Source organism: Phyllostomus discolor, chromosome 11 (genome assembly GCF_004126475.2).
Source record: "Phyllostomus discolor isolate MPI-MPIP mPhyDis1 chromosome 11, mPhyDis1.pri.v3, whole genome shotgun sequence".
Taxonomy (NCBI): domain Eukaryota; kingdom Metazoa; phylum Chordata; class Mammalia; order Chiroptera; family Phyllostomidae; genus Phyllostomus; species Phyllostomus discolor.
Window position 1 is genome coordinate 4,567,370 of NC_040913.2, and position 22,659 is coordinate 4,590,028.

At 52.4% G+C, this 22,659-nt stretch overlaps 1 protein-coding gene and 2 long non-coding RNA genes across 3 annotated transcripts in view; 2 read left to right on the forward strand and 1 right to left on the reverse strand.

The window, feature by feature from the left end:
• Positions 1-20,126, reverse strand: SUCLA2 (succinate-CoA ligase ADP-forming subunit beta). Its single transcript, XM_028526618.2, has 11 exons — positions 19,990-20,126; positions 17,384-17,564; positions 13,867-13,966; positions 13,512-13,674; positions 9,616-9,744; positions 7,393-7,531; positions 5,250-5,411; positions 4,798-4,940; positions 3,660-3,780; positions 3,143-3,231; positions 1-203 (listed from the first exon to the last, which is right to left on the reverse strand). The coding sequence occupies exons 1-11, from the start codon at positions 20,077-20,079 to the stop codon at positions 129-131; spliced, it is 1,392 nt and encodes a 463-aa protein (XP_028382419.1). The 5' UTR covers positions 20,080-20,126; the 3' UTR covers positions 1-128.
• LOC118497294 lies at positions 4,867-5,419 on the forward strand. The gene is made up of 2 exons (XR_004899818.1): positions 4,867-4,988; positions 5,198-5,419. It is a non-coding gene; the product is annotated as an uncharacterized LOC118497294 (long non-coding RNA).
• LOC118497295 overlaps positions 17,307-22,659 on the forward strand; it is a 25,123-nt gene continuing 19,770 nt past the window's right edge. The window contains exon 1 of the long non-coding RNA XR_004899819.1: positions 17,307-17,322. This is a non-coding gene — a long non-coding RNA (uncharacterized LOC118497295). The remainder of the gene's footprint in view (positions 17,323-22,659) is intronic.

The following is a 22,659-nucleotide window of genomic DNA, read 5'->3' on the forward strand; positions in this document are numbered from 1 at the left end:
GCCTAGATGGCGCTATAATTTCCACACACTGAACAGAAAAGAAACAAGAACAGAACACAGTATTTTTAACGATGAAGCCCGGCTGGAACCTTCCGCTGTCCACGGTAGCCGTCCACTGTGTGGTCAGATCAGATCGGCAGCTGAAACTTCACATCCACCTGGGCTTGTTTGGCTAAGGTCACTATTTCAGAGAGCTTTACAACCTGAAAGATAAAAAAATCTTTGTCTATTTTCACAAAAATGTGACATCGGGACTCTTAGTGTGAAATTAGTGCACTTTCCATCTTTTCTGTCTGCAACATGGGCTGTTCTGACATCCGCCGCTTCACACCCGCAGGCGCATCAGCACCCGGTCTGACACTTTCCGTCGGCCACGCCCTGAAACCTTCACGGGCCGCATCACACCCGAAGGGGCCGAACGAAGGTCTGATATCGGCGCACCCCCCTGCTTTCCTGCCCACACTTTGTCCTTCTTAAAGACAGAAACAGTGAGTGTCTTGGCCGGATACTACACAACGCAACCCGCACAGAAGTCTGCCTCTTAAAAAAGAACGTGTCCAGTCTAACCACGCTGGGACACGAGTCTGGGTCTAGAGTTCATGTTCTACTTTCTACCAGTGAGCTGGCAGTTGCCCGTTTGAACCCCAGTGTTCTCGCGGGGATCTGTCTGAGAGCACCCAGCCGGCACCGCGAGACACGTCACTCGGACTCGTTTCCCCGGACGAACGACAGCCCTGGCTTCTCCCCTCCGGCACAGAGCCGGCGGAAGGTGGCAGCGTCAGCCAGGCACCTTGGCTCCAGACCTCACTCAGACGCTTACGATGTGTGACCCTGGGCGAGCTAATTCACCTAGCCCCCTTCCTCGTCCCTGAAAACGAGCCTGCACCACCACACTCACCCGCAGGAGGGTGATGCTCGGGAAAAGCCCAGTGCGGCAAGCGTGAGAAGTGCGTGGCACGCAGGGGCGGCGGCCAGGGTTACTGCGTCACCACCACTGTGTGCCTCCCGCGTCTCCCAGGGCAGCGGACCTTGGACCACAGCCCAGCGCACGTGGGCTGCTCACGTCCACCTCCTGTTCCGCCTGGTCCGGGTCCTGCCGACTCGCCTCCTCTCCTTCCACGCCCACAACGCTTCCCTTGATCCGGGCCCTCTCTGCAAACTGGCATGTTTCAGGGGCCAGCTGCAGCCTGTCCACCCCAAAACCTCACCTCATTGCTCATCTGATCACTGCCCCGGCCAGACCCCTCCTGTCCCTCCGAGTCAGACAGGCTTTCTGAGCCACCTTCCCCCTGCTACCCCCTTGCTCAGACCGTCACATAAACTCAGGACTGAGTCTAAGACCCTCTGTCTCTAAAGCACGGTGAAGCCTGTTTACTAACAGGTCCTTTCCCAGAGTCGTCCCGAAGACACACCAAGACCCTTATCATTCTTACGAAATGACGTTAGCTCAGCAAATCCCAGAAGCCCACTACTGATTAGCCCACACAGCCCCCAAGAGCATGCTGGGAAATGTCCACAAACACAGGTGGGAAGAACCCACAGTTCTCCTTTGGAAACATCCGTGTGTCTGTGACGGCGGAGTGTGCGAGACACACTGTGCAGTGCGGCAGATGAGGAAAAATGCATGTAATGACCGTATGACAAGGGACAGCGCACACGCATGCATGTGTGCGTGCACACTGCTCACAAAGTGGACTGCCTGGGGGGGGGGGGAGGAATCAGGAGTGGGTGTGGCGGTCAGATTCTCTGAATGTACTTTGTTCTACAGCCACCACACTTGGAACCAAGTAAGTGTTTATGTAATACCAAAAAAATTGGTGGTTTTGTTTTTGAAAGCAATTCCTTAGAAAAAAAAATTCTGAATGACACTAACTGCATCCCAAGCTGGATAAAACACACAGCTGTTTCACGTGCGTTCATTTAAAACCCCTTAAGCGATGAGGAATGCTTCAAGGACAGAAGGAGCTGCGCCCACAAACCCCCGACTGCGCCTAGCAGGCAGCCGTGTGGTCGGCGCTGCCCGCACAACTGCCACGCCCGCTCTGAGGGACAGAGTGAGCGAGCGTCTCTGCGCGTCCATGTGACCCGGGGGGGGGGGGGGGGTGACAAGACCAGACCTGTACTACCGCACTTCTCCTGGGCGTATCTTCAACATCTCTTCCTACACGTACCACTTAAAAAGCCCAGAAACAACGAACGACCCAGCAGCCGTAAGAACCCTGAGAGCTCAAACGTGATCTCTAAACTCCACGTGGCTGACTCCAGGCGGGTCTGGGCAGACCGCGCAGAGGTGAGCCTGGCGCATGGGGTCAAAGCACGGAGCCCATCACAGGGCCGACGGGAGGACTCAGGAGTGCCCCCGAGGAGGCTCCCACTGCCCACAGGCCGGACCACTTGAGCATCAGCAAAAACAACTGAAATGGATTGGAGCCCATCCAACAGGCCTACGCAGATCCACGAGGTCAGGCTAGCACATGCATGTGCGTGTGCATCTGTGTGCACACACTCCACACGCGCCTCACAACAACATGAGAACAAAGCCAGGGTCACTTCCACAGGACGGAACGGAATGGACTCACTACTCTGCAGACTCATCAACGAAGCAAATGACCGAGTAACGGTCCTGCTTTTCCTACGCACAGCTTGCTTCCTGCCACTGATAGCCAACAGGTGCCGACAGCAGGGAGTTCCCCCTTTCACAAGCGCCCCGTATAGTAGGCAGAATGGGGACGTCAACCTTAGGTATTTCGCATTTACGGAAAACCGTTAGGCCTGAGCTATGACTGCCAGTGCCTGCCAGCGCCACCTAGCCAGGAAGACCCGACAGCAGTCACACCCTTCCTGTGGAGGGACACAGCACCGGCCGCAAAACACTCCTGCCCCTTGCTCCCAAACCTAAACCCACACGACCGGACCGGCAGACCGGGGCGGCCGGTGGACGGGAAATACGGGAGAAGACGCCCCAGGGACACACCCACGACTGCCCCGACTGTGGGAAAGACCACGAGACCGCCAGCCTGGCCTGTTCAGCGACCGCCGGGAACACAGAAGACAGAGGAGAGGCTACAGATGAACGGAAGTCAGGGACGTGCAACCGACCGCAGCGCCACCGAGGCTCCTTCTGCAGCCGCCGGCCGCTCACCATTTTAGCAGCTTCGTCCAGGTCGTCGCAGGCGAGAATTTTCAGCCCACTGTCCGCGATCAGTGCCTTGGCGTCATCCACGCGTGTACCTGAAAAGCATCATGTGACGAAGGGGGTTTTAAACGTCTGCACAGACGCGTGGAAGACGCCCGTCCCCGCGCAGAGCGCGGCCCTGAAGCACGAGAGCCCGCTGGCCACTCCGCGCGGCGCACCGGCCGACCCCGGCAGCCGCACGGGACGCGGAGGCAGCCGGGACGCCACACCGCGCACGACCAGCGCGAGTCAGGACCTCGGACTCAGGACAGAGCGCGACACACACCGCGCCTCGGACCGCACCGAGTGGAAGTACGAGCGACTCCGCCCCCTGCTGGAAAACTCCACGCCAGCTTCTAGAGTCCCAGTCGTGTGCCACCCTCCCCGAGGGACACGGCCGCACTCCAGAGGGGCGGAACTCCTGGGAGCCGGAACGTTCGCGCAGCCGGGGTTCGGGGCGCAGCCGCGGCCGCGCCACACTCACCCTGCAGCCGCACCACGATGGGGATGCGGATCTCCAAGTCCTTCACGGCCATGACGATGCCCTGCGCGATGACGTCACACCGCATGATGCCGCCGAAGATGTTCACCAGGATGGCCAGCACCTGCGCGAGACGCGGGTTTCGGCAGGTTCAGGTTTCACAGAAATGAGGGTGTGTCCCTCCTCCCCGAGAAAACACCGGTGTTTGTCCCTCACGATGCAAGTCGGTTCCGTGGAACCACGTTCGGACCGAGGAGCCGCCCCCTGTAGGTCTCCCTGCTGACGCCTGGGCACCGAGCACCTGTCCCCTTCCGCCCCACACGGGCAGGCCTCCTGGTGCCCGTCACCTGTTCCCTTCCGCCCCACACGGGCAGGCCTCCTGGTGCCTGTCACCTGTCCTCTTGTGCCCCACACGGGCAGGCCTCCTAGTGCCCGTCACCTGTCCCCTTGCGCCCCACACGGGCCTCCTGGTGCCCGTCACCTGGCCCCCATTAACACAGCCGTCCGCCAGCAGGACGACCCTGACCGCGTGCAGCAAGGCGACGCCACACGCCAGATCTCCAGCTCGCGCTCGTTAACTGTCCCCTCCCCTCCCCTCTCCCTATTCTTCACGCCCGCCGGGCCCTGGTGGGCCAGGGGATGCTCTGCTGCCTTGCGTGCATCCGCCCCTCGCTGCGCGCCACGCCCAGCCTGCAGCCCGCGGGGTCGGGGTTCCTGCACTGTCTCACCGATTCTTCTATCCTTTACCGAAAGTATTTTCCGTTTTCATGTTTAATGAACCACACTCTGGTGGAGTTACAGACAGATCAAGATACTGTACATCAATAGTTACTACCAAAGTTGTCTGGACAAAACTGAAGATGATTTTTATCTTCTTCTTTTTAGGCTTTACAGATTTTCATAGGGACGCACCCCCATGCCGGTAACTGCCGTTCTCACTACCTGACAATCCGGTGTCCCTTCACCTTGGGTGCCGAGTCACCGCGGGAACTTGCCTTTCTCCGTGGTTGACCGTGACCGAGTTTGACCGCAGCCCGTGTTCTCAAACGATGGGGGGCTTTCACACTTAAATGCTCAGCTGGGTGCCAATCACGTCTGCCAGCTCACCTTTCGCACTCTGAAACCCAAGCCCCGCCCTCACCTTTTTATCGGAAGTGATGAGCTTAAACGCTTCCGTTACTTGATGGACCGTCGCGCCGCCGCCGACATCCAGGAAGTTGGCCGGCGTCCCTCCGTGGAGCTTTATGATGTCCATCGTGGCCATGGCCAGACCGGCGCCGTTCACTGAGGGGGAGGGGGGGAATGGTGTGTGTGAGCAACAGCACAAAGGAGGTGAAGCTCACGCCCTGGCTGGCGTAGCTCAGTGGACTGCGTGCGGGCTGGGAACCAAAGTGTCCCAGGTTCGATTCCCAGTCAGGGTACATGCCTGGGTTGCAGGCCACAACCCCCAGCAACCGCACATTGATGTTTCTCTCTCTCTCTATCTCCCTCCCTCCCCTTTCTAAAAAAAAAATAAATAAAATCTTTAAAAAAAATAGAAGGTGAAGCTCAGAAAGCTGAGCCGGCCGGACCCTTAGCGAGGGAGCACGGTACCGAGACAGCCTATGTTCCCGTCGAGGCCGATGTAGTTGATATCCGCCTTCGCCGCGGCTCTGTCCCTCTCGTCTTCCTGGGTCCAGTCCTGGAGAGCAAAGATTTCCTTCTGGCGGTAAGCGGAATTAGAATCAAAGTTGATCTTTGCATCCATGCAGAGCACTTCAAGGGAAAAAAGAGAAAGTGATCTTAATTTCAAGACAGATACAGTAAACCATCCAATAACCAAACATTCTTCAGTTCAGCGGAAAAACACATTCTGCTACGTTATTGAAAGTATTTCAACTTATGTTTGTTCACAATGAATTCAAAACTGCATCTTCAAAAAGAGAGCCTGGAATTGAAACTACCCCTTCAAAGTTACTGCTTCTACGCATATTCTAGACAACAGGTAAAGAAAAGGAAAAAATACCTTGACATTCTACGAAATAAACGACCCCTCTCCACAAAAACAAACACATGGGCCGTATGTGTGTCAAGGTCAAGACACAAAGCAAACTCGAGGCGCTCTCTGAGGTCACGCGGAGCTGGCGCCTAAACCCACGGGGGCACTGGACCGGGAGTGGGGGTGGGAATGAAGGCACTGTCCCCACCTGGCGGGTGTATCGTGGATCAGACAGCACTCGATCAACGTTCAATTCCCTGGTTTTGATAAACGTGTCGAGGTTACGCGAAGGAGTGTTCTCAGACACCAACACGTTTAGGGGTGACGGAGAACAGTGTCTCCCACTAGTGCTCGGATGGCTCTAAGGGCCTATCAGTACACGCGCCCACAGTGCAGGGAGGAGGAGGGTGGCAGCGCAGACAGGGCGGGACGTAAACGACTGGTGGTTCAGAGCAGGGGGTCAGGGGGCGTTCCTTGCACTGTTTCGTCTCTGTATCAGCAAGTTGTGGGGGTCCCTATAATGCCGTATTCACAGTAAGCAGTGCCTTAGCGAAAGTTCACCCAGCATAGCAAATGAATGCTGTTGAACAGAAAAAACAATATTGGCAATTTTTATCCTTTTATTTCCCATATGAACTGTGTAATGGTCCATTTTTCAGGTTCAAAATTCTTAGTTGCATGTAAGTTATGTATCAACTAAGAAACTGACCACTCTGGGTCACTCTTCCTTCCAAAGAGTGTATGTACTCTGCCGTTTGCTTGGTGTTAAACATTTTCTCACTTCCATTATTTCTGAATTAACTCATGAACTGAAGTATTCTCATTCATTTTAAAAAACAGGATGATGTCTTACATTAATTTCTAATTTTACTGCTTTGTGCTTAAAGACTGTTAACTATGTTATTCTTAGTATTTGTTGAGACTTTTAAATTGCGGGTCAACATTTTCCTTTTTAGTTGGCGTTAATTTGTTCTAAAGGTCAGGCGAGGGGTGCGTGTGCGCCCACGGTGCGAAGGAAGTCAACGTGCCGGCAGGAGAGCGAGCGCGGCGCAGGGAGCGCAGGCAGTGAGCAGCCCTCGCTGGGCCCCGTGGGTGCGGACCCGGGGGCCGCGGCAGGCCCCCCCGGGGGGCCAGCGGAGGTGGTCCTCCGCCGCAGGCACTCTTCGGGCGGGGTCCCTAGGGAGCAGAGTTCCTAGGCTGTGCTCCGTAAGGAAAATAATTTTAGATGAAAGACGTGACAGTTCAGTCTTGCCCTTTCCAGCACGTGTGGAAGAAAAGCCGTCACAAGGACGGCCACCGCACACGCCAGTGGCTGAAGTGAAGACCCGCCGTGTCTCTGCGGCCGAACGCTCGCGGCGATCAGGCCGGCGCGGGCCCCAAAGCTGCCGCTCCGTCTGCGTGCTGCCCGGCACGGTGCCCGCGTGTGGCCACGGGGCCCCTGAAATGTGGCCAGTGTGACTGAGGGCACTCGAACCTCGTGTCGTTTTGATTAATTTTGATCGCCGCACACAGCCGGTGGCCACCGCGCTGGACGACACAGCCCTAAGCCCTCTGTGTGGACCTTAGCATACGCTTCAGACATTTCAAGAGTCTGCTCCGACGAGCCCCCTGAATGTTTACACCCCCCCCCCCTCCGCTGAGCACAAAACAGGCCTCTGCACAGGGCGGCGTTCACGTCCTCACGCGTTCAGCTCCCTGAGCGAACCCCCCGGGGGCGGGCAAGCGCCAGGCGGGGCTGGGCGGGCGAGGGCAGCCTACCGGCCCCGTCGGAGTCCTCCACCATCGGGTTGATCTCCACCATAGTCGCGTCGTACTTCAGGAACAGGTTGTAGAGCCTGACCATGTTTTCCGCCGCAGAATCCACGATGTTGTGCGGGAACCCCATCTTCTGCGCCAGCTGAAAGCAATTTGTCTCTTTAGCACAGGGTGCCACGCACACCCAGTCGACACGCAGCGACTGCACGTCAGAAGGGGCCCGTCTGCTACGTGAGTCAGTGTGGTCATTTGCAGGGGCTGAGGTCACCACTAGAGCTCACACAGACCCTCTGCACCTGGACCCTCCTCACGGGGCAGGTGGCGTCCACTCCGCAGCCGAGGGCAAGTCTCGGAGGCCACACACAGGCCACACACTGGCCACGCGCCTCGTGTTCCGGCCCGTGCTCATTCCACGGCCTGCACACGGCCCCTCAGCCTCGCGGCCGGCCTGCTTGACGCTGCATGAAAACTACACGCCGGGATGCAAACGGCAGCGGGCTGAGGGCCCAAGGGGCCCGAACAGCGGCCAGCACACTCGGTCACCCTGGGTCGCCTGTCGGGGACCTGTGCAGAGCATCTACCAAGCAAGGAGGCCGCGCCCAGTCACACCCGCGCCACCTCACTCATCCCACACTCGACTGAGCACACGACGGGCAGAGGGGGTCAGAGCAAGCAGCTCACAGCTGTTTGTATGGAAAACTCAACAGTCGGTGAGTGATGACGCCAGCGTAAACTCTGTGCTCTGCATACTCCCCACTGTGAACCTCCCCTTGCCCCGCCCTGGGGCCCTGAAAGATGCAGGGTGTGAACTCCTAATCTCACAGAGGAGTCAGCAGGCTTGAGCAGAGGTTTCTAACTCCGTGTGCGGCTCCCGAAAGAGCACACCTGTGCAGGCCCCGCCTCGAAGGTCTGACTCACAAGCCCGGCAGTGGACCCCGAGTCTGCATCCCCCCAACTGCTGCTCCACTCAGGAGCGCCCCGGAGGGCTTCCCCCTCCAGGCCCTGTCACAGGCCGCACTGCACCCCCCCTTCAGTGATGGGATCTCAAGTTCTTGGAGGGTGAAGGTGATTGTTTGCAAAAAGTCCAGTGCCAATATATGAAGTGATTGATCAAGCTAAGAAATGCCATTTCTGGTTAAGAACTCAATTCAAATAAAGAAGAACGAGCCGTGACCAGCGTGGCTCAGTGGGCTGGGCGTCATCCCCAACACCAAAGGGTCGCCAGTCCAATTCCCAGTCAGGACACAAGCCCGGGTTGTGGGCCAGGCCCTGGTTGGGGGGAGCGAGAGGCAACCGACAGGTCACGAGCCACTCTTTCAGGCTTGAACGTCTGGAAGTTCCCGCAGACTTCGGGTCAACCCAGAATGACGGGAGTCTGCCAGGCACTGGCTAGGTGCGAACCGTGTCCCTCGCTCAGAGAGCGGCGGTCTCGGTGGAGCCCTGCTCCGAGCACCCCTGTCAGTAAGCGCCTCCTCCCGCGCCCGCCTGCAGCCCCAGCCGCCACCCTCGCTGGACGCCCACTGCATCGGACCGCTGTCCCCTCTCATCGTGTGTGCCACTCACTGGCCTCGACGGCCCGCTTCCAGCTTCCCCGGGGAGCTCTCTCTGCCCCTCCAGACCGCTGTGCGGTCAGGAGCCTCACTCTGCGGACCGCCAACACCGGAAGCCGCTTTCGGCGATTCCCACTGGCCCACGCGCATGTCGCTCAAACTGGCACATTCAAACCCTTCGTCTAACAGGGCCACCTGGCTCCACATCCGGGCCGAACACGCTGCGCCCCGTCTCAGGCCACGCGGAGCGGTCAGCTGCACGCCCGGGTCGGCTCTCCTTGGGGCGGGGGGCCGCCCACGAGAACCGCACCGACCAGCGAAGCCGTGGGCAGGCTCGATCACGCGTGTGCGTGCACAGGGGAAGCCCACGGCTCTCAGCTGGTTCGTCTGTCCCCGCTCGCACGAAGCGTGGGCGGGAAGGAACTGGGGCCAGTCAGGGGACGGGAACGAGTGGGTAGGTGGTGACATCAGGAGTCGCTGTTCGCCGCACCAGGCGTGGGTACTTGCTGCAGAAACTTCTAACAGCTGCCCTTTCAACAAGGCATTAGTGTGTCCTGACACTCAAAAAATTTTTTTAAGTTCTGTCAGTCATTTCACTTGTCCAAAGTTAACTCTCTTTCTTCAGGTACTATAATCACCTAACCAAACGCTAGACACGTTCTGGGATACGACATACCCGGACGGCTTGCTCCTTTTTGATGCCTTCTACGATATCAATAGGTTCCTTCACTATGGAGTCAGGGTTCTCTGCGGCGACTTCTTCGATGTTGACACCTCCCTGAGAACTTCCTATTAGTACAGGACCCTAGCGGGAGGAGAAACAGCCAGAACACTCAGGTTTTACTTTGGACCCATCAATAAAATGTTAAATGGATTTGTGCACGCTCTCGGACTTACATGCCCGTTACTCCCCATTCCGACTTTTAAATGCGCTTGAGAATTTGTCCCAGCGCCTCCCGCACAGGCGCCCCCTTGTGATAAATGTGCAGCTGAGGTCACGGAAGAGTGGAAGGTGACAAGGGCTCACTGTGAGGGAACAGATCACAGACACGTGCTGGCCAAAACGGGCGTGCGCACCCACGGACATAAACAACGGCGTGGGGCCTGACTGTGGGAACGAGGGGCGAGGGAGGGGGCAAAAGGGGGAGATTGGGGCAAACGTAATAGCATGAACAGTAAAAAAAAAATCCAAACAGGAAATTAAGAAAAGGATCCATTAACAACAGCATCAGAAAAGAATAACGTGAGGAACAAACTTAACCGAGGAAACGGAGGACCTGTCCACTGACAGCCACAAAGCACTGCTGAGCGAAGCCGAGGCGGACGCAAACAGAGAGGCATCCTGTGTTCACGGACCCGGAGACCTAGTTTTGTTAAAATGTCCGTTACCCAAAGCAATCTACAAATTCAGTGTAATCCATACTGTAATCCCAATGGTATTTTTTCCCCAATACAACCTTTTTTCCATTTTTTTTTTGCAAAAATAGAAAAAAAATTCCTAAAACTCACATGGACTCTCAAAGGACCTTGAATAACCCAAATAATCTCGAAAAAGAAAACAAAGCTAGAGGCCTCATACTTCCTCCTTTCAAAACACGTTACAAAACTACAATAATCAAAGGGCATGGACCCGCCGTGCAAGCCGACACACAGAACGGTGGACAGAACAGAGGGCCCAGCAATAAACCCTCATGTACGTGGTCAAACAGTCCAGACGGAGGAGCCAAAGGCTACACCATGGCTAAAGGGCGGTATCTTCGACAAACGTGCTGGAGAAACGGGACATTCATGAGTGAAATAATGAAGTGGGACCTTTACCTTACACCAGATTCAAAAATCAGCTCAGGATGGGTTAAGGACCTAAACGTAGGACCTGAAACCATGAAAACTCCTCATATAAAGCATCGGGGAAGAGCCTCATGACATTAGATTTGACAGCAATTTCTGGGATAAGACAACAAAGCACAAGTGACAAAAGCAAAAATAAACAGTACTATACCAAACAGAACCTTCTACACAGCAGAAGAAAAACAACAATGAAAAGGTAGCCTACAGAGTAGGAGAAAATATCTGCAAACCGTGCATTTAATGAGGTTAATATCCTAAATATGCACATACAGAGAACTACAGCTCAACAGCAGAAAACCAACAACCCAACTTAAAAATGGAGGGTGGCCTTGAGCAGACACTTCCCCGAAGGAGAGAAGGCGTAGCCCAGGGACGCTGTGACCCACCCCGCAGGCCCTGTGGCCTGACCAACGGGCACTTCTCACGGGGCGTGCTGCACCCCCACACTCGGCTCCTCAGCAACTGGCTGTTTGGCCACGACTTTCATATTCTGTTCCAAATAGCTTTCTCATTTTTCGCAATGCAGTTGTACCCCCTAATTTGCAGGGGACACATTCCAGGTCCCCCAGTAGATGCGTAAAACTGCAGACAGTAGCAAACCCTGCTTACACTGGGGTGGCCAAAGGGTTTGTTTGTTTTTTTCCATAGGATGGCTCTAGTAGCACTTAGTTGTCCCTAACTTCATCCAGAACCATTCTGTTAGATTCCATGTGACAGCTGTCATGTCAGCGTGCGTTTTTAAAAACTGATTTTAGAGTGAGAGGAAGGAAGAGAAAGAGAGAGGAGAGAAACATCAATGTTGTTCCAATTATTTATGCATTCATTGGTTGATTCTTGTATGTGTCATTACTGGGAATTGAACCTGCAACCTTGGCATTTCAGGATGATGCTCTCACCAACCGAGCCACCTGGCCAGGACTGACTGATTATTTCGTTGTTTAATAGGGACCCATCTATAGGGATTCTAAAAAAATTCACTATGTCCCAAAAAGTAACACCAACCCACTCCCCAGTGGTCTAATGTGAGAACATCAGAGAACATGATAATGTCTTTAGCCAAACGGTTTTACTAGTACTATCAAATCTTCAGTCTGAATTATTATAATTATGTATTCGTTTTTGTATTTCATTTTGCAAATGAAACAAAAACACTTTTTTCCTTAATGAGACTGAACTAGTTCTCTGATTATTAGCATCCTTAAGATGAACTCAAATTCCAACCTCGTCCCTAATGCTCTAATCCTAAATAAAGTCTCCTTGGTGCGTTGCACTATCTTTAAAGATGCACTTTCGGTTCGCTACAGCTACTCCAGCCACCGCGCGCTGCTCTGAACGTGCGACGGGACGGGCTCCTGTCTCAAACTGCTCAGGCGTACACACTGCGTTTCGGGCCGTAACAAAAAGTAAAAACGTGGTCAGTAACGGAATGACAGATGTTGATATATAATGCCAACGAAAAGGTAAAAACAGAGTGAAAAGAAGTGAATTTGCAAAAGCACAATTTTTGCAAACGTGTGTGGTGTGCACGGTCACGCTCATGGGACCGCTAGGACGACCCACACAGCCGGGCTCTGCCACACGGGGGACCCACAGAGGGGAGGACGCCCGAGCTCTCCGCCTCACGTCCTGAGTGGGTGTTCACCGTCAGGTAGTGCCGCCTCAAGAGGTACCGTATTTTGCTGTGTAAACACACACCCACGTTTTTGTGTGCATTACACACGGGATTATTACGCCCCATTATTATACCCATGTATAATGTGCATCCTTGTTTTTCCCTCAAAAATTTGGGCAAAAATGTGTGTATCATACACAGCAAAATAAGGTACTTTCTTATAAAACTTAAAAGTTACAAAGATACTTTAAAATATTCAAACATTACTAGAAGATTTAATTAACTATAGGGATGAAAATCACTATAAAAAATAACAAAAATAACTTTTTTAAAAAGCTTTTTTTTATATAAGAAAACTGCTTTTAGGACCATTACAGTTTCTCTCTCAGCAAACCCTCACCAGGGCATCCGAGTGTGACCCGGCTTAGCGAGCACGAGCCAGTTACCACGGCCTCGGCCCTGCAGCGCGACCCGTGCAGGCGGACGGCCAGACACCTGCGGTGCGAAACGATGAGTTAGTGCTCAGTGCTTTCTGGCTCGGTCTGCGCAAGCAAACCCCTTCTCTTCGCCGGACGCCCTAAGTTCGCTGCTGCGTTTCAGGCTCCGAGAAGAGGACGTGGACTGAGGGCTGCGCTCCCTGGACCACGTCTCTCGTCACCAGATGCTGCCCTTCAGCTCCCCAGATGCCACCGCATCATCATCGAGGGAGACCAACGCCAGACCATCAGAGACTCCAACAGGGCGAGAGAGACAAAGGGGAAGCCAGGGACACACACTCTCTCACTGGGCTCAGGTTCCGTCCTTCCTTCCGGGGGCATAGTTCACTCTGCTGGAAACCACTCTCTGAGTCTGTGGAACCCAGGCATGGTTTAAGTCGCCCTTAGCAAACCAACAATTTAGAAATCCCGTGGATTTTATTTCAGCAGGGCCTTACCTATATAGCTTTTTTTTAACCTCAATATTATATATGAAATGTTACGGCATCAGCCATGCTATTTTTTTAAATGACACAAAAATAAACAGTGTGCTGTGACATACACAAACAACTAATAACCAAGTTTTACAACTGAATGTATTAAAATCACCCAAAATACATCATGACAATTACTCACTTGAAATGACCTTTCCATTGTTATGGCAAAGTAGTATTCTCTCCTGGGATATCTTCGCTCACAAACCAATACTTGATTGCAAATTCTGCCCTTTTCTCCTGTTTGTTTGGTAAACAACTTTTTACCAATCATTTGTGAGGAAACCGCTTTTGCTTCTTCTGGACTGAAATAAGAAAAAGAACTCAAAACTCTTTTTCCTCCAAATGAGAAAAACAAAAGCATATGATAGCTAAAATCTTATTTCATCTAATAGTTAAATTTCAGTGTCTTCATCAATTCAATAAGGAGGGGAATCTCTTACAATGTATGATTCCCTTCTTTAATAACGATGCCTTTTTTCAAAAACGTGACTTACGAGAAGACTATCTTCACTCCTCCTTTGAGGCCACCTTCAAATGTTCCTTTCCCTCTGCCGCCAGCCAGCACCTGCGCCTTTATCACCACGTCTTTGGAGCCTGGAGGAGAAACACTTCCATCAGACAAGCAGCAGCGTGGGTTTTACCCCAGTGAGAGGCAGAACAGGCCATGAGGCTGCTCGGGGCACCCAGGAGCAGAGGACCTCAGGGGGAACTTCAGCACAGACGCAGGAAACACAGAAGTGGGGACAGAAGACACAGGGAAGGACTCGTGAGAAACGGGGCACATGACGGCGGGAATGAGGAGGACGTCAGAGGGAGGCAGCAGCAGCGGGTTACGTGAAGCAGAGGACCAAGTCAGTGACTTGGAAGACGAGGTGGCAGAACACACCCAATCGGAACAGGAGAAAATCCCCCAAACTGAGGCTGGTTTAAGGGGGCCTCTGGGCCACAACGAGCTTAACAACATGTGCATCAGGAGGACACCAGGAGACGAGAGAAGCAAGAGACTGGAGACCTGTTTGAGGAAATGACGACAGGAAACCCCCCTGAGCTGGCAATGCATGAGATGTGGAAGCCCAGGACGCACAGGGAGCCCCAAACAAGGGGACCCAAAGAGGCCCCCATGGAGACACGTCATGAGTGAGATGCCAAAGGTGGGAGACGCAGCAGCCAGTGATCCACAAGGGGGCGCCACGCCTGGCGCGGCCAGCTCCCACATGGGTGTGTGGCGATGCTGGTGACTCGCTGAGAAGGAAGTCCCCGTAGGGCCCAGTGGCCTCGCCCCATGCTGACTCGGCTTCTCCTGCACCCACAGGACTGGGGGGGGCAACGGCCTGTGACACCTGCAGCGCATGTACCCCAGTGCGTTGGCAGGTACGAGTTTTTAAGAAATGTGCATTAGCATTTTATGAATTTTGCGGTAACGCAAGAAGCCAGGTAGCCAGAACCAGTGTTGGGACCTGCTAGTTGGATGGACCAACCAGGTGTATTTCTAGGGTGCCTCATGCCACACCCTGTGCATTAACTCCCATAATCACTCCCTTGCAATACTCCTGACTCGCTGAGAAAGACGAGAGCTGTCAACGTCCGCACAGTAGTTACCGGGCACACCCTTCACGAAGCAGCTTCCTGTCCCCAGACGGGGAGGTCCCTGTCTAGTCCTCTGCCCACCGCAGCCACCATGCCTGGCGCTCCTCAGTGAGGGCACAGACATCTGTGGGGGGCGAGATGCCGCCTGCCCCTCGGGGCTCCCCGCCACCTGTGAGCCCCGGTCCTGGAGTGCTTGCCAGAAATAACCCCAGTTGCGTTGTATCTCACACATACCTGTTTTCTTCCGTAGCTAAGAGTCACTAAAGATTTTTACAAAGAGTAAAGAATACAAACACTTGGCATCCAAATAGATCCTACTCGTTTTATGAGAGTTCTACAAATTATTTTTTTCTAATAGAATAGTGAAATAAGACTAAATGAGAAAATACATGAAAAATTTTCAAAAAAACAATTATAATAATTATAAAATTTGGAAGAAGAAACATCTTTTACTGACTTCATTATCTATAAATCAGGCCCTGTTAATATTACTGGTATGGAAAACATTCAGCATTACTATGAAGGAAAGAACTGGTAAACAAAAAAAAAATCACTCAAAAGATTAAAGTAACAGAAATTTTAAAAACAGAAAGTCAGAGGGTTGGAAATTCATCCTTAAGGACACAAGGTTAGCATACGAAAAACATAAACTTTCTCAATTACATTTCCAAGTTTTCCTTCTTTCCTAGCGGGTCTTCTTAGAAATTAACGTTTGGGTCATGTGGGAAAAGACCGAATCTCAGGGTCGTTTAGTAAAAAGTAGCCTTTGCACGCAGTACTATGGAAATAAAATCTACACTCGTGAGTTTTCTTCCAGCCTTGACCCTTAGAGCCTTTCATGCACGGTGCTTCCAAGGTAACAGCGAGGTCCACCGTTTACCACGTCCAAGTTCAAACTACAGGTCACCACCAAGGAACAAACACTTCACCAAAGCTGGTGTGAACTTACACAAGCTTTTGCTAAATAAAAAGAAGTTTGCTCATAATCCCATGGTTCAGGTAAACATCAACATAATGTTTCAGAGTAAAACTAGTGTTTCGGATTAACAACAACAAACACGGCACATGAAAAACCACGCCTGCACGCCGAGGAAGTCACGGCCACCACCCGCGTCTGGAAGCGCGGCCCGTGGCCCCCGGCCACGGTGCGGCTGAGCGTGCCCTCACTTGTGAAAGAAACGACCGTCTGGAGACAAACAAGTACGGGCACGGAAGGAACTTCAAACGTCTGAAACATTTCTAAACGTTCCGTATCTTTCTTGAAAAACTAGTAAAAGCAAAGCCTTCACCAAAGCACATTTAAAGCCATGTAATCAAAGGTACACACAAGAGCGATGAACTGTGCTGACCCACAAAGATACTGGTGGAATTAATTAATTGATTAATGTTTTAAAAATTTTAGAGACAGGAGAAAGGAAGGAGAAAGAGCGGAAGAAAAACATTAGTGTGTGGTTGCCTCTCACATCCCCCTACTGGGGACCTGGCCTGCAACCCAGGCATGTGCCCTGACTGGGAATCGAACTGGCGACCCTTCAGTTCGGAAGCTGGCACTCAGTCCACTGAGCCACACCAGCCAGAGCAGATAGTGGTGGAATTTTAAGTACTGCTAAAAACCAAAACATATTACATAGATAGTATATTACTCATTATTAAGTTCTCTCATTAAATCATTAAAGAAATAAACTGCAGCTTATTTTCCAAAGTCAAAATTTGTTTTAATTACGAGATTAAATTCAAATGAACAAAACCTATTATTAAGATTTCTGTTATCAATTAAAGAACCTACTAATAGACATAGGTTCTTAGTTGATTCATATTCATTATATATAACTCATTTATGTTCATTATTCTTAGTTCATCAATATCTGCTGGTTGCCCGAACGTCAGGCCCCCCGACTCCCCTGTGAGCTGGGGGGGGTGCCGGTGAACGAAACCAGACAAAGAAGCCCCGTTCCCGTGGAGTCTGGGTTCCAGCGCTCGACTTTCTGCTTTCCCCTTGACTCCCTATTTTTTAACGCCCAAACAGGTTTGGGGCGCAGATACTGAGCCTCTCTTTACAGTCACATAAGCGGCTAAGATCACCCTCCACCGACCCCGAAGGACCCCCACAGGAGCCACACTGGTAAACTACGGGGCAGCGACCGCCACTTCCCTCCCCGTCCACCGCGGTCCGACTACAAACCGGACTTCGGCTTCCTCGCGCACGGTAAGGAGCCCTCAGGTTACTCGCACTAGAGGAGCTCATGCTCATGTAATAATTTTAGAATATCAACAATCATAAAGTCCTGCCTTCTAAGCAAACAGAATTCACTGTTTTAATTTCATTAATAAAATAAAAACTCAGAGTTGTCATTAAACCAAAAGTAAAGTTCCCATCTTCTCCGAGTTCCATGCCAAGGTGGCGTGAGTTTTTGAATTCGGTACCTAATTTTTTGGCGATGGCATAAACTTCGTCCGGTGACTTGGCCACTTGTCCCTTGGGAATGGCGACCCCGGCGTCCTGCAACAGCTGCATGCTCATGTACTCGTGCAGAGAGAGGCTCCTTTGCTGCTGCTGCTGCACTTGGAGTCCATGGTTGTTAAACAGTCCGGAGCTCCCCAGAACCTGAAGAAATTGGGGAGACATTTACATATGATAGCCACTGGGCAGTCATTCTCACTCAAGACACCTTCTCAAGACACTTTGTTTCTATAGAGTACTTGGTTCTTCGTAACTGTAACGAACCTGGTACGCTCAATAAAATGTAACATGTGCAGTACCTAAATCACAACATAAAACTAAAAGCTAATCTACCAGATAAACATCAAATGTTACCCTTGTAGTTTTACTTATTTCCTCTCATCTCTCGTCTCTCATCTGAGCTTCACTACCCTATCTCCACTGAGCTACAGAGCACTTCTGTCTCAAGGCCAGATTCGGCAGATCTAAGACTAATCTTACTTTTCCCAACAAACCAAAAACACTTCCCAACTTTCTTCTCTCCACCATTCCTCCGGCACCCAACAAACCGCCCGGCACTTGATATGTGATAATCAAATGATTTGGCACCATCACTCCTTCACACACTCAAGACTCAGAAGCCTGTACTGGATGTTGCGGTGCGCGGTCCAGTCCTCCCTCCAGGACCACGGCGGTCACTGCCCCAGCTGCCCGGAGTGCGGGCTGCTCTCCGAGGGAACGGGAGTTATCCCTCTGCCGGGTACATCCTCGCTGCACACACTGCCTGCCCATTAGGCATGCGGCAGCCACTGTGGTTATCAGATCGACTGCCGTGTATCACAGCACCTGTGAGCAAGCCACCCTCGTGTTACCTAGGGATGGCCTCTGTCCTCCGTGCTAATGCGCACATCACCGTAACTGTTCCAGCGTGTTATGTTACTGCTGCACATCCTACTGTGCCTAACTTGTAAATTAACTCTATTACATGTATGCATAGATAGGGAAAAACAATGCATCGAAGGGTTTGTTACTATCCGTGATTTCAGGCACCTACTGGGGGGTCTGGGAGCTTGTCCCCAAGGAGAAGGGGAGACTTCTGTGTACCTGCACGGTTTCTTGCAAATACTTACACTTATAGAGAATCAGCAGCACACATAAGGTACTGCTGATAGCTTTTATACCACTTGAAAGGCTTTTAAAAATATCTGAAGCACTTCATCCTTTCGTACCAAACTAAACATGTGACCTTGAAAACGTTTCCTGGACCCTGCACTTCCAAGTCCTCACCTACAAAGCAAAGGGGCAGACTACTGAGGTCCTTCCAAACTCTACAGCCTGATGGGAGGGTGGAAGAGAAGATGTTATCAAGACAATACACCAGGCACCTCCATAAGGAGACACAAAGGCTTACAAGGAATATCCAAAAGGATAAAGATGATGATTATGATGAAGACATAATCTAAAAATTAGACAGCACCCTTTACAATTCATAAGAAAGTCCAAGGCCAAAACACATCATGTTTCCTATCAGAAAGCAAACGCCTGAAAATCACTACCTCGAGGCTGAGAGTACAAACAGCTTTTAAAAGAAAAAAAAAGTGGGGTCAAAATCAATTCCTTAACAGCACATCTGAAGAGGTACTTCTTACAAAGCCTATTATGCCCTTCCTCAAGTTTCAACGTATCAACGTGGAAAAGAATCGGCCACTTCTCACGGCCGGGAAAAAAACCTGCAGAGCAGATTCAGGCGCACAAGCTCTGGGGCCAGGCAGTTGTGGAGTCACACCTGAGCTCCGACCTTACCTGTTCCTGACCTAACCCAGGCTACCCGTCCTCGCGGCGTCCGCGGCTTCATCAGCGGCGCGGAGGGTAAGGCCTCCCCCGCGGGGCTGCCGAAAAGCCTAGTAAGAGACTCCGTGCAAAAGGCTCAGCACGTACCGGGCACACAGGAAACACTAGAAACCAAGCCAAAGCAAACCCGTGGCCATGATGCTATAATGTATCCAAAACTGAAGTGACACAAGACACTGTTTTCTTACTTCCCCAGCTGGTCGCCCGGGAAACATCATCCCACTGCCATCGGAGCCAACAGGGCGGGCGCTCCTCGACCGCCCGCGGGAGGGAAGCGGCGAACTTCCCGGCGCCGCCCCGCCCCAGGAGCGCCTTCAGCAAGCACCGCGGTCCCCACCTCCGACAGCCCCCCGGGAACACCGAGTGCATCTGAAGGCCACGTCCCCGTCCCCAGAGGGGGCCGCGAGAGCCCCGGCCGCCCTCGCGGGGCCGGGAAGAGCAGAAAGGGACGGCCCGGCCCCCGCACCTGCCCTCGGACCCCACCCCGGCCGCCCGCCGCCCCCTCGAGCCTGGGGGAGCAGCGGCAGCCGGTCGCCGGGCCCCGCAAGGACGGAGGGCCGGAGCCCAGCGACGCAGACAGGAGCCGGCTCGCAGTCCCGGGCGGGGCAGCCGGTGTCAGCCAATGTCACCGATGTCAGCTGGGCCTCGGGTCCCTTCCCACCTGGCCCACGGAGCCGAGTCTCCCGCCTCGCCCTTCCTCCCACCGACCCTCCCAGCACGAGCAGGCTGGGCTCCGTACCTGGGCGGCGGCCCCCAGCGCCCTCCGGGGCGGGCGGCTCCGTAGGGTCGCGGCGGCCAAGAGCCGGCTGCAGAATATGGAGGTCGCCATTTCTGCGTCCGACCCGTCCCCTCCGCGCCTGCGCAGGCGCGGGGGGGGGGGCGCCCGCGACGCTGCAGTTGGGCCGCGCGGTGGGCGGGGCCTGGGGTTATCCCGGCGGAGGCCACACGCCCTGGGGAGGCCCAGTGCAGAGCTGCTGGGCACGGGACAGCAGGACTAGGCGAACTTTGATCTTTGGAACTGGGGCACCGCAGCCTCAATATCCGACCTGCGGCCAGAGAGCACCTGAACCCGGTGAAAGGTAATGGGAGGGCAACGAGCACCTCCACCTGTGTGATCTTAACTTATCTGAGTCTCGGTTGCTTCAGCTGTAAGATGATATGCATTCCAAGGCCAAGTACTGAACCCTGGCCAGGTAGCTCAGTTGATTGGAGTATCGTCCCAGTGTACGCCACGGTTGCGGGTTTGATCCCTGCTCAGAGCACATGCAACAATCAACCAATGAATGCATAGCTAAGTGGAAGGCACATGTTTCTCTCTCTCTTCCCTCACCCCCTTTCTCTCTCTCTCTGAAAATCAATAAATTTAAAGAGGCACTATTATGATACTCTCAGGGCATTAAAAAAAGTGGAGATTACTTCTCCTTAAATGAGTTGGCCAGGTGACTTGTGTTGGTCTGGGAAAGAAACGTGGCAAGCAGAGGTGAAAAGTTCCTGCACTCTGGGGTTTGCTCTTTCGCTCCTCATGAGTTATGTGGCCACGAGGACCACCGGTTACCTTTCTGGCCCGCACCAGTGAGGCCAGGCCGTCCTCAGCAGACAAACCACCACCGCCCACAACAACGATGCCCCCAGCACAGACAAGCTGACATGGCCATCCCGCTGAGACTAAGAATTCTAAGTGAAATAAATAGTCGTTTCAAGTCACCAGGTTTTGGGGTAGTTTGTTATGTAGCAAACGTCACTAATACACAAGGACAGGAAAGGAATTTGAGTGCGAGCCTGTGTTCAAAGCCCCTGTTGCTCCCAGGAAGCTCTGGTTCCCCCCTCTGATGAAAGAGGGGCCTTGGAACGTCATGTACCGCATTCATTCATGCGGCATGCACTTCACAAATAAATATTTACCGAGTGACTAGGCTAGCATATGTCAGGTGCTCCACTGAGTTTAGTTAGGTTCACTGATTTGGACTAGAAAATATCTTCTGTCATCAGAGCTTACAGAATCATGGAAGAGAAATAATAAATGAACTAAGAATTTATTTAAGTGTGGTTAGAGATAAAAAGAAAACCAACAGAATCATGTAGAATGGGAGAAAGAGAAAGGATTAGGGCGAGGGCTCAGGTTTATGTAGATTTGTCAGGGGAGCAAGAAGTCCTTTCTCATGAAGTTGTGCTGATTAAGCTCCCCAGGAAATAGAGACTTAGGGGTGCAAAAGGTTTGTCAGAGAGTAATACTTCCCGAGAAAAGGTGAGGGAGAAATGTTTGGCAGGGGTACCATCAAACGAATAACCTCACCAGAGGCCACAATTGCGAGCCTCTGGGTACCAGAGCTCTGGGGGACCAGAGCTCCCCAGTAAGGAGCTCTGTGGCAGAGACCGCCTGTTAGATGAACTCTGCGTGGGGTGGAAATGACTCACACCACTGACTCGAGCAATTCGTTGGCTGGGGGGCACCATGAGAATAATGTGACCTTGGTCCAAACACCAAGGGGAGGGCCCTGAAGGCGCTTACAGCTGGTCAGTGTTGGCCAACCACACTCCTCACAGCTGGGCAGTGAATCCTTTCTCTCTCTCTCCTTCGTGTGCTTTCATATACATACATATATATATACACATACACACATATATAACAAATATATGTAAAACAATGTATATTCAATGTTACATATATTACATATATATTTGTGTATAATTAAATTTCATATATAAAGATTTCATGTGCTTTTATACGAGGTCTGCCCAGAAAAAGTCCAGCCATGGTTAATATAACAAGAATAGTTTGCACAACATCAATGTAACCTGGCAGCCAAGGAGAGTGGACTAGAATGCGCATGTGTAAACAATGACAACTTCACTGCACTAGTCAGTGGGGGCAGTAGGTGCTGTTGAGTGAGCCTGTGTACTGTGTGGCCACTGCATTCAAACTGACTGGGCAAGTAGAGCAATGAATTTGCATCCAATTTTGCATTAAGCTTGAACATTCCTCTGGAAGCTATTCGGATGATTCAGAAGGCCGCAGCTAAGGGCAGCTGGTGATTGGCAGCTTGATCACGACAACACACCCACTCACACATCACATCTCATGAAGCTTTCTGGGGAAACATCAAATCCCCCGGGTGACTCAGCCCCACTACGGCCCAGATTTGGCACCCTACGACTTCTGACTTTTCCCAAAACTAAAATCACTTTTGAAAGGGAAGAGATTTCAGACTTTTGATGAGATTCAGAAAAATAGGATGGGGCAGCTCATGGCGATTGGGAGAACTGTGTGAGGTCCCAAGGTGCCTACTTTGAAGGGGACTGAGGTGTCATTGCCCTGTGTACAATCTTTCTTGTATCTTCTTCAATAAATGTGTCTGTTTTCATAGTACGTGGCTGGGTACCTCCTGGAGAGACCTCGTACACAGTTACA

Excerpts from the sequence above, each read along its gene's own strand:
- SUCLA2 (XM_028526618.2), bottom strand. The coding sequence starts at position 20,079 with ATGGCGACCTCCATATTCTGCAGCCGGCTCTTGGCCGCCGCGACCCTA. Across the intron at positions 13,967-17,383 it reads TGCCATCGCCAAAAAATTAG|GCTCCAAAGACGTGGTGATA; the intron begins GTACCGAATTCA and ends TTTCTCCTCCAG. Across the intron at positions 13,675-13,866 it reads GGAGTGAAGATAGTCTTCTC|TCCAGAAGAAGCAAAAGCGG; the intron begins GTAAGTCACGTT and ends TTCTTATTTCAG.